We start from the raw sequence: 11,859 nt of genomic DNA on the forward strand, positions 1-11,859 counted from the left end.
ATATTATATATAACGTATCATTGTGTCCGAATGAAGAAGTGTAAGAAGTGCATCCTAATATTAGCAATTGTCGTCTTTGGTACATATTGTACATATCGTGGTGTCCACATCACTTGGTGCACAGTTGAAATGCTCGGCTTTCTATTCAAACATTTCAGTGATCCCTACATCACCAGCAACAACAACTGTGAAGACAAGCACAGCTCCAGTCGCTACACCTTTGACTGCTGAGGGAATCACGACTCCAGTCACTACACCTTCGACTGCTGAGGGAAACACATCTCCAGTCACTACACGTACCACTGCCGAGGGAAACACATCTCCAGTCACTACACGTACCACTGCTGAGGGAAACACATCTCCAGTCACTACACGTACCACTGCTGAGGGAAACACATCTCCAGTCACTACACGTACCACTGCTGAGGGGAAACACAACTCCGGTCACCACACCTTTAACTGCTGAGGGAAACACTGCTCCGGTCATCACACCTATGACTGTGGAGCAAAGCCCGGCTCCGGTCACTACGCTATTGCAAGGCGGTAAGTAGTTAATAAAGACTCGGCAATGCGTTCTTTTTTGTTAAGACCTAATACTGTGCTAATTTCTGTTTCTGTCAGTTAATGGGAACCGATTTTAAATCACATTGCTCCAGTCGAGTCTGAGTGGGAGAGTTTAACAGTGACTGATTTGTCGAGAAGAGGAAGTCGAGTCTGAGAGTTATTGTGGGATACCAGTTCTCTATGCAGTTATGAACTAGTTTCCTAAAATAGTATGAATTTGATTATTACAAAGCTTAAAGGATATAATATTTCTGTAGGTTGTCCAGTGAGTTACACCTCATACGGGGATTCGTGCTTCAAGGCGTACAACCAAGTAAAAACCTACAGTCAGGCCAGACAGGTGTGTGCAGCGGACGGGGGGCTCCTCGCCATGCCGAAGGACAGAGACATGAACGACGTCTTGTTGGACCTCAAGAACGCCGTGGATCCCAACTCTCCTTTCTGGTTCGGCCTGAACAAACAGAACGGAGAGGGACGGTGGGCGTGGGAAGATGGAACTCCATACAGCCCAACCGCAGACTGGACTGGGTGGCAGCCAGGGGAACCCAACAGTAACGGAGGAGACTGTGTCAACCACCTCGGGGCCAGATGGAACAACGCGCCGTGCTCGTCCGCATCCAACTTCATCTGCCAGCTGAAGGACGGTATGTCAAAATTATGTCAACTTTACTTCTGCAAATTAGCAAACTTATTTTGGTCCGTTTCCTCTTCTTCAACTCCAAATTAATGTCAATGACCCGGACCACACGGTTGTCTCACAGTGATCCTTGTTGTTTGGTTAAATTGATGTAGCAAAGTGGCAGGGCCGACCTCCAGGGACTGGTCACCATATATGGTGTTGGAACAAATTATGTAACAATATGACGGAACAAGCTGGAGGGGCTGGTCACTATCAACTTGAACCTCGTTGTTAAAGTCAAAATAACCAGATCAGTAGTTGGGCTGGACTATGTTACGGCAAACATTGCAAATGTTACAGTTCTACCTTAAGCCTCGGTCACAACTCGCCGTACGTGCTTCTGCGTGCTGTCTACGTGCAAAAACGTGGGCAAACGTAGGGCATCCGTGCGTGGTGAGTACCACCTCCGTACGGAATCCTACGGATTTGGGAGCACGCAGACACGCCGTAGAACCTTAAGTGCATGTAATACTTTTTCTACGTGCGGTCTGCGGATTTACCACCCGTGCGTGCGAGTACGTGCGACGCGCGTGCCCCGTACAGCCTATGAGCGTGCAACGTACGGACTCCGTGAGTCTAACTTCACTATTCTCACGTGCAATTGCTGTACGGACAGCGCACGAAGCACGTGAGTGCCACGCACGGTGCTTGCGTCATCCGTGCTTCCTCCTCACTTCCAAGTTGACCTGCTCAATGACCACGCAGAACACACGTGCACCATACCAGGTGCTCCGCACGTGCAACGCACGTGCAACGCACTTGCAACGCACCTGATTTCTACAGTATATAAAGACGACTTGACGGGCGACTGCCAACTCGTCTCCAAGATGCCCAGGAAGGCTCAAAAGAAGTCTACCAGACAAGATCCAAAGAAACGGGCCGCGGAAGACACCAGGGCGGCTAGTGATGATGAAGTTAACAGGAGGTGCACGCACTTACAACGTGCGAGTGAGTAAGGAAATCGTGCGCACGCCGCACGTGTAGGTACGGCCTGTACGCGGCAACGTGGCAATCGCACAGAGATCGTACGTTGCAAGCACGTGCAACTCACTTACCACTTGCGCAACGTACGATGCACGCAACCGCTGACGGCCAGGCGTGTCGTGCAGACCACGTACGTACACCTTGCGAGTGACGTACTCCCTCGGCCGGCCACCCTACGTTTGCAGAAAAAACGTAGCAGACATAGCCACGACAAAAACGTACGGACAAAAAGCACGCACGGCGAGTTGTGACCGTCGCTTAACAGGCTGTTTCCTTACACAGCGATCCGCTGCCCCCTCGGGTACTTCCGGTGCGGACACGGACATGCCTGCACCCTGACCTGGAGGCGGTGTGACGGGAGGACGGACTGTTCGGACGGGAGTGACGAGGACGGTTGTGGTAAGCTGCTCTCACAAAGTCCTTTTAGTTCTCACCTACACAATCATACAGTTGCTCGTACAATAACCTTACTTGTAGATTCAATTTTCTTTCCAATGGAAGAAGGTCTTGATATTAAGCATTATTTACTCCTGCTCCCGGCATGTTTTTCTCACAATATTAACTCCCATCATCCAAAGTCCGTTGACTATACTATTTGTTTTGTCGTGGCCCTTAATGCTGAAAAAAATAAAAATAACAAGAAAATAAATAGAAATAAAAGAATAGAATAGAATCATTATTATGGTAAAAGTCCGATGATTTCATGATGCTGCCAAAAAAATTAAACTAAACTTGCATTTCGGGCAGAATTCTTAATGGATCATTTTTAAATCTTTGTCAGTGCCTCCTGTCGATGTTTAAAGAATGTGAATGGAACAATGGCTATTTTGTAATATGCAGAGTGCCTGCCGATTCCTGTGGATTTCAACCTCGGCGGTAGACTTACAATGTTACCCAATCAGCTGGGTCAGACGACGTTTGAAGAGATAAAGAATTCCTCTGTCCTGGAGCTGCTCAACAGTTCGCTCACAAACGGACAGAATCGACATCCCGAGTTCCGGGAATTCGCATCTACAGTGATCTTCCCGCAATGTGATGTACCCAAAGAGAACGACACTACCTGCTCTTTGTCTCGTAATGCAGACAACGCGACCTCTTGCATGTGAGTAAACATGCTTCGTTACGTTGATCATGATTTTTGACGACGCCTCAGGGGAGGAGCCGTTGGAATAGTACTGCTATTGAGTTGAAAATATTCTAAGAATTCCACGTAAAGCATTCAATAGGGAATTAAATTTTGTCAACAAGATAACTAAAGAACGACAGGAGGATTGGTTTCATACTTGCAGGATTGGTAGGGTGTGACTAAATCCAAAAATGATAGGATTTTGGGTCCCTCGTGGCTTCCCTAGGTACTGCAGCGGAACTTCTGGTCTTGATATTTCGCGATCGGGACATGCTAGGGTCATGAACTTTAGATGGAAGTGCTTAGAAAGAAGTCATGCGAGTAAAGGCCCCCTATCAGCTTGTTATGGAACTGCTTGTTATGGAACTGGACGATTTCTTTTTATCTAAAAGAGAGGTTGACGGATCGTCGTGATTTTTGGTATTTTGGTAAATAGGTAGCTTAACCCTATTCAGACCGGGCTTTTTTGGGCATGCTCAGACCGGTGGGGGGGGGGCCCGCCACCTGTAACTCAACAACCACATCATAGGGCCACCAAATTTGCAGAGAATGGTGGAGTAATTACATTAATTCATAACAATTTTTGTGAAATTATGACGTCATATGACGTCATCATGGCGTCATTTATATAATTTTTTCCGTAACATTTTTTCCGTAAAACTTAATGGAATACAACCAAACTTTAACAAAAAGTGTCTACGAGGGAATATTAACGTCTGCTAATACTTATGTTGCCCATAAAATGACGTCATGCATAATTAAGCTGTCGGTCATCTTGGATAAGAAATCTTGAATTTTGAAAATTGCATTTTTTTACAAGATATTGCCTCAAAACGCAACGCAAATGGACTAAAGATGCTCATATGAACGTTTTATGTGAAAAAACACGAGTTGAGACGAAAAATTAGTGAAAAAACATGCTTACACAAGAGCTAATTATATGGTCTGCCATCTTAAATTTTGACCGATGACGTCATCAAATTAGCATAAATTATAAATATTTAATGATAGAAATTATGTATAATTGTTATTGATGTTAAAAAGGAAGTTTAATTAAACATTAAACCTAGAAAAATTTTATGTTTGAACCAAAATTACCGATTTTTCCAAAAATTTCCCGTCAGAACCCCGTTGCCATGGCAACGCAAAAAATCAGGAACTCATCTAATTAATATGAAATTGTTCCCAGATATTTTTTGGGAAAAGTCACCAAATTTGACTGTTCTAGTGCAAGCCGTTCAGGCGCTATCTGAGATGAAATTGGGCGCGGGCCTCAAAAGCCTACCCGGTCTGAATAGGGTTAAGTGATGCTTGATATAATTGAATTACAATTATGAAAATCATCATCTAATTTGCATAATTAATGAAGCAATTCTATAAATCTGCTGTGTTCGATGTTAGGGCTTTAAAACACTTGTGACATTTGTAATTGAGAAAGACAAGATCTTAAGCAGATATTCATTAAGTAAATAAATACCTAATTTACATAATTAATATGAACTATACAATGTTATAGTGGTAATTGCTGGGAATTTAGTACTTGCCATACTGGCAGTTCAGTGAAGGTGAACATCACTAAACATAATTTATTCAAATTGGGTCCTAATTTGCGTAATTTATGAATAAATGCTAGAATACCCTTATTTTCAAGGGTATGTTTATTATGAAATCCTCGTGAGAAACTAATGACTGGCCCACATCCTTAAACAAGCACACAATAACCAAAACAGACCCCATGATCATCACTTACATCAAAAGAGAATCACGTCGCCGAGGCGTGTTTTAAACGCTACTTTTAAGTATTGGTAAGTTTTATTATTCCACAGTTATGGTTAGCAATAAGTTCGTTCATATTCAAATCAAATGAAACGTAAACGTTCGTGCTTAAATTGCATTTTCTTTTTAGTGTGTTTTAAAAGTAAGAAAACCTCATGTTGATATTCCTAAATCTGCCTGTGTATTTAGGAACAAACCACTGCTACCGTGCCGTTCGTGGTGTGAGGAAGTCCTCAACATGGCTGATCCCCGGATGAAGAAGCGGTTCCCATCCTGTGACTTGTTTCCACCACCACAGCACGACTGTTGGAACCCTGAACCAGCGACTAGGAACGGCGAAGGTAAAGAGAGAAATAGACTCATGACTTTCTGCTGGCTGTAGCATTTGTAATTGGCATGTTCCCATTCCCTGGTATTTACGAACAATCATGCATTTAGAGGTGCATTTATTTGTTTACCTTTAGGATAAATTGCTGATTTGTGGCCGTTTTTTCCTCCTCAGTTTGCTACCACGGTGGCGGCATGAACTACCGCGGCACACGGAGTACAGCCAAGTCCGGGGCAGAGTGTGTGAAGTGGTCCGCAGCGCAGGGAGGGTTCTACCCAGCCGCGTACCCCTGGGCCAACATGGATAACAACTACTGCCGTAACCCTACCGGTCTGGGGCGGCCATTTTGTCTGGTGGAAGATGGCAGCCAGCAGGAATGCGACGTCGTTTCCTGCAGTAAGAACCATACCTTGTTCCCGAGACCACACCCGAGATTTATGTCCGTGGTTCTCAGACATTTTATATTAAAATACTAGACAACTCTAATCTGACGATATTCACTCATAAGTAGTATAGTGCTAACAAAGTCACAGGCATTCCTCTCAGTCTCTCACATGTGTCTGTGCTTTACACTATTTTTATGCAAGAACAAAATACGTAGGAGTGATCTAGACTCTGAACTTTGAACTCTGTGTTGTTCTGCTCCAGGCCAAATCTTTGGTTTCTTTTTTTTATACGGAGTTCAATTCTGGTCCTTTTCTCCATAATAATGATTGATTTACCTTACCATTGCCTATGCTAACTCAGATACGAGAGGCTGCTGGGACATCGGTCCTCCTGACTACGGCAATAGAAGCCCTATGAAGAGGTTCTACTACGTGGGAGAAAGGATCGCCTTCACCTGCAACGAGGGGTACTACATAAAGCCCGGGTATCCTACCGAAGTGAGATGCGTCGAAGGAGGCTTCTGGCAACATGACAAGCCCAGTTGTTCAGGTGAATGACTATTAGGTCTGAGTACGCCTGCATTTTCTACACTTGCACAATTTAATTAGATGCAGTTTAGAAGAATAGGTAAGTCCTACTTATTGCCAAACCTATTAAATAATATTTTATTTTAAATATTCTTCCAATTGTTATGTACATTGATTAAGAGCGAGAAAGTTAAGCTTTCTACCTCCTTTGCACTGTCACGTTTCATTTATTATGGTTTCACCATGTACGGATGCAGTGAAGATATATTGTTTTCCTCGTGTTCCTACTTTTTCTTCTGCTCTTCATGTCAAGTCTTCAAATGAATTCAATATCTTTATTTATCACCGCCCGCCCCCAAAAAACGTTTTTTTTAGTCATATTCATAATACAGGCTTTTAGAATAGTTTAATTTGGACTTCTTGGATGTGTCATTGGTAATGTACTATAGCAGTATGTTTTACCATATTTAGAGTGTTACCATATTTGGGCATGGGGGCAGGAGCTCCATGTCCAAATATGAGCATAAAGACAGTAGCAGGTGTGGCCATGTTTGTAGATGTGGTTCCTATTTGGCTATTTAATTAATAAAGACCTGCGTGGTGGCACATATTTGTCTTTTTGGCCAGGAAAAAGGAGGGAACTAATTTATTAATCAATGGAAATATATCACATAACCTATATTTTTATATACCTTGCCATTTTTTAAACATTTTTTCAAATTTGGTTTAAAAATTCTTTCAACCAAGTTAGCTACAGATACATGTAGCACTGTGGTAGGTAAGGTCATTGACCTTTGTTGACATTTTTGCCTATGATTATGGGGGTTATCTGTAAAGATTTGGCATAATGTCTGGTGCAATTTTATGTACCTGCAACATGCAAATACATGGGCCCACTTGTAACTACATAATATGATTCTTCCAAGAATGACCTTAACATTGAGTATTGGAAATGGCTGTGTGTGGGGAGGGGGACAGATCCATTTTTGGTACGCGGGATGTGGTGAAGCCATTTGCTGCATTTGCTCCCGAGCAAATGTGTGTCATTTTAGGATTTTTTGTTTGTTAAGGTCCTAAATAAACAAATAAACAATAGTCATAATTTACAAAAGTATTTTTAATTTAGAACGCATGAACAACATTCAAACTTATAAAGGTTTATTAGATTTCTTTTAACATAAAATGCAAAGCCAAAACATACCATCATGGTCAATCTCAAAGTTAAAAAATCTGTTGATATATGTGTCTTCCTAACGATAGGTATGTATTGTCTCTTCCTCAGTGAATTTCGAGGATAGACTGAAAGCCGACCTGCTCGATGTGAACAATCGCAACCTGGCACCTGAGCCTGTTAGCCGTACCCAGCCTGACAACCCTAGCGACACTGAGAACCCTACCAACACTGACAACCCTACCAACACTGAGAACCCTACCGACACTGGGAACCCTACCAACACTGAGAACCCTACCGACACTGGGAACCCTACCGACACTGACAACCCTACCGTCACTGAGAACCGTGCTGAGACTGACAACCCTAACGAGGCAGAGACCCCTACTCGGATTGAGAACCACATCCGACCCGTCATCAGCTTTCATGGATCTGTAGAACAGATCGTTGACTTGGTGAGTTTCAGTATCTGTAACACATTTTAAATCCTCGTTTATTTATGACAAATAGACAGTTCGCGGAGGGATCAAAACATAACTGACCGATGCTGTAACTTAATCTTTCAGGAGGAAAAGAAGGAGCAGCTGGTTGCCTCTGTCGTCATCCATTTCGTAAGTCCACAGTTATTAAATATCTGTGCACTTATAGAATAATATCGCATTCATATAACCATGTCTCGTTTTTATTAGGAGGATTATGTGTTTTGCTATCATCATCATAATTTTGCTATAATTTTGCTGTATAATTCTTTGTTGTAACCAACACAGTAATAATTTGTTTCTTATTACTCCAGACATGGCAGGACAGCCGACTGAGCTGGGATCCAAAGTACTACAACAACATCTCGAATATCAGCGTCCCTGGCAGCAGCATCTGGACCCCTACACTTACTCTGAAGGGGAAGTATGTAGTGTCTTTTAAAACTATTATCATTGAATCGAAAATGAACCATGCCTGAATGTCCTGAACTGCAGAAAATAGCATTTTACTTGTAAGATAATTAATGAAAATAACATTACACTGATTTTAAGTCTTGTATGTCATTTAAAGTACCCGTTAAATAAAAATGATCCTGTAGTGCCAAACATTACACAATTACCTTAAAATATAACTAACAAAATGACCGACAATATTTTTGTTGACACTGGGATACAATGCTAGGAATGGTTTAATCAGTTTGACACTAGATGATGGTTATCTTACCAGTAAATTAACTTGTAAAAAACTTCTGATTACTCCACAGTGCTAATCCTTTATACCAAGGCCTACCAAAAATCGTTCCGGTCTGGATCAGTAGCAATGGTCAGGTAACCTGGAGTGTAGAAACCCTGACCACCACCGTGTGTGATGCGGACCCCTTCTACTTCCCTGCAGACACCATGGAATGCAACATCTGCTTTGCTGCATTTTCTTCAACCATCGGTATGAAATTGGAAGTATTCTATAAAAAAGATGTCGATATCAAAATAACTTTTATGAATATAAATCAATAAATAAAAAATCATGTAAATTAAATATAATATTTTAACGGAGCGATCTGGCAACTGTTTGTCACGGTTGACATCCCGGTCACTGTTTACCAATGATGATAATAATGATGATGATATTGCAGTGATTATATTATGGTTTTGATATATGTTCTTTCCCATATTCAATGTAAAAATTAAGGAAAATCGGATTCTTGTCAATATAAAATCTGATTTTGTCTGCATACTTTTTGGCTACTCTTGTCATGAAAAAGTTAACTATTTTACTGATAGTTTGTTACAATGATTTGTCGAACACAGAATGCCAAGATGGCAGTCCCTGTGGTGTCCTGTCTAACCAACAACTGGAGGGCGAATGGTACCGGAAGGACATGATCTTCGCAAAAGACAAGACGGAGGCGTGCTTCACTGTTCAGCTGGAGAGGATCCCGCTGTTCCACATCGCCACTACTGTTGGACCCTGTGTCATCCTGGTGACGCTGATGGTCATCACATTCGTCATGCCACTGGACAGGGGGGACCGGATCTCGTTCGGAGTGACCATTCAACTCTCCGTGGTCGTGTCTCTCGTGTTCGTGACGGATGTGCTTCCTGTCAAGGGGGCGCTGCCATTTTTCGGTGAGTTAACATATAGATGCGACCATGTTGTAAATGTTTTCCTTAGTTTAGAATTTTAAACTAGTTGGAAACTGAAATACCTTCTTGATTCCATTCATCTGGTTTTCTGCCACTTGTGCATTTTAAGTACGTAGAATTTATCTGCGCGACATTAAGTAAACCCTTAGATATCTTCCTCATGGCCAGGCCGGACTCCGTAAATCAATGGGTAATTCTTGGAACTTGAAACCTAAAACTTTATCTTCTTGCAGACACTAATTCTGAATAAATAATCCTAAGCAACCTAAGCACAAAATACTAATGAAATCCAATGAGGACTGTAAATCTGTTTTGCTAAGACTACACCCGCTCTCGAACCACTACTTATAGATGGACGGACACTAGCGACAGTTGTTCACGTCAAATTACTCGGTGTGAAAATACAGATGATCACCGTAGCAAACAGAAAACTGTTCCGTTATCATCGTTGTAAATGCCTATTAGGTCACTAGTGTCCGTCCATCTATAAGTAGTAGTTCGAGAGCGGGTGTAGTCTTAGCAAAACAGATTTACAGTCCTCATTGGATTTCATTCGTATTTTGTGCTTAGGTTGCTTAGGGTAACTGTTAACCGTGGTAAATATTCCCGGAACATGTCGGTAACTGTTAACCACGGATGCTATTACAGCCGCGCTGATCGTAGTGTGCATGGCGCTGATGGGACTTTTCCTCTTCTTCACCATGGCCATCATCACTATTCATGACAGGCAGGGGAGCCTGTCTCCAATGGCGAAGACCTTCTTTCTCCGTTACATGGCAAAGTATGTACTCTTCGTAACACTAGCTCAGGTTAGACCGAATAGAAATGTACAGAAATAGACAAATACCCTTTAAGTGAAACTCATACATCTTTATTGTTGTTTCGTTTTTTTAAGTTATAAGGTTTATTAGGCCCTTTTACATGTTTAGGCTGATATGAATTTAACGTACCAGGAAAGATTCGTTATCTATTTTTATACGATGGAATCAAATTAGCAACTTAATACTTTTATAAACTTTTTCTGCATCTGTTACCCTTCCAAGCTGCAAATTAGTATGTATTTTAGGCTCTTTTCTTTGTAGATTTTGTATATTTCTTTGTAGATGATGATTCTTTGTAGATTCAGTCTGATTTTTAAAGTATCAACCTTGGTAACATTTTAACATTTTATTCATTGCTTCTACTTTGAACATAAAGTAATCTGAACGTTTGGACATGCCTATTGATATACGAGTGAACGTATGTATCATAAAGAAACATCGACCTCATTTTTTTCTTGGTGGTGTTTGTTCAGGTGCCTACTGCTCGGAGATCTGACAGAGAAGAAGGTTGCAAGCGACGATGGAGAGACTGGTCCCAGCAGCAAGAAGCTGGCCTGGCCTGCCGATGCCATGGCGGTGGTAGACGTGAAAAGCCCGGCTGATGTCCGCGAGACAGCCCGTCAGCCGCCCGCGCCGCCCACGCGCCTGGAGGCCGCGGTCTCACGCCTGGAGGTTGCCGTGTCCTCCGCCTCCCGTAACATGGAGGAGCAGGCCGAGGCCATGAAGAACGAGCAGGAGGTGTCTGACTACACCCTGCTGGCTAAGGTCCTGGACAGGCTCTGCCTTGTCATGTACGTCATCAGCATTGCCGTGGCCGTGCCCATGACCATGTATCTGGGCAAGTAAATTAGAGTTGTGTAAACGTGCCTTAACACAACCAAAAAGTGCGACGTGATTATTATGATTATTATGCATTGATTCAGCTTTAAGTAACATGCATGTGCAGTCAGGACATGCCCTTACAAGGGCTGTAGTCCTTTGAGAACTTTAGTAAGGTAGTAACCCCACTGGTGGAACATACATACTAAATTTGTATCTTCAGTATGATCAATACCATACGAAGGTGAATGTGTGCAATGGGGCTTATAGTTCGTATGGAGCATATAAAGGAGACAACATATATATCTAAGTTAAGTTACGTATCTAACCAGGAAAGACTTGTGGTGTTTTCAAAGAGTGGAAATGAACCGAGATGTACTATTAGAGTCGCCTTCTTGGCAGTATCTTGCACCTCATATCTTAGATTGCATATTCTATCTGTAAACTCTTGGTTCATCAGAGCCTTCAAAGAAATGACCTGTCCGTGACACTTTGTAAGAATTGGTTCCCTGTGTAAACAGAACGAAACACAACTTGACTGTAACAATTGCATC

General features: G+C 42.3%; 1 protein-coding gene across 1 annotated transcript; it reads left to right on the plus strand.

The window, feature by feature from the left end:
- The first annotated feature begins 775 nt into the window (after positions 1-775).
- Positions 776-11,415, plus strand: LOC109475317. The gene is made up of 13 exons (XM_019775929.1): positions 776-1,208; positions 2,510-2,626; positions 3,068-3,329; positions 5,319-5,470; positions 5,632-5,853; positions 6,205-6,393; positions 7,654-7,997; positions 8,109-8,153; positions 8,336-8,445; positions 8,786-8,964; positions 9,330-9,647; positions 10,314-10,446; positions 10,960-11,415. Exons 1-13 carry the CDS (start codon positions 776-778, stop codon positions 11,330-11,332), a joined length of 2,877 nt encoding a protein of 958 aa, XP_019631488.1. The 3' UTR covers positions 11,333-11,415.
- Positions 11,416-11,859: the final 444 nt, after the last annotated feature.

Source organism: Branchiostoma belcheri, unplaced genomic scaffold, assembly GCF_001625305.1.
Source record: "Branchiostoma belcheri isolate BF01 breed outbred unplaced genomic scaffold, Haploidv18h27 scaffold330, whole genome shotgun sequence".
In the NCBI taxonomy this organism is placed as follows: Eukaryota; Metazoa; Chordata; class Leptocardii; order Amphioxiformes; family Branchiostomatidae; genus Branchiostoma; species Branchiostoma belcheri.

Coding starts and splice junctions, on each gene's coding strand:
- LOC109475317 (XM_019775929.1), top strand. CDS start 776: ATGAATTTGATTATTACAAAGCTTAAAGGATATAATATTTCTGTAGGT. Junction 5,471..5,631: donor AGCGACTAGGAACGGCGAAG/GTAAAGAGAGAA, acceptor TTTCCTCCTCAG/TTTGCTACCACGGTGGCGGC. Junction 9,648..10,313: donor GGGGGCGCTGCCATTTTTCG/GTGAGTTAACAT, acceptor ATGCTATTACAG/CCGCGCTGATCGTAGTGTGC.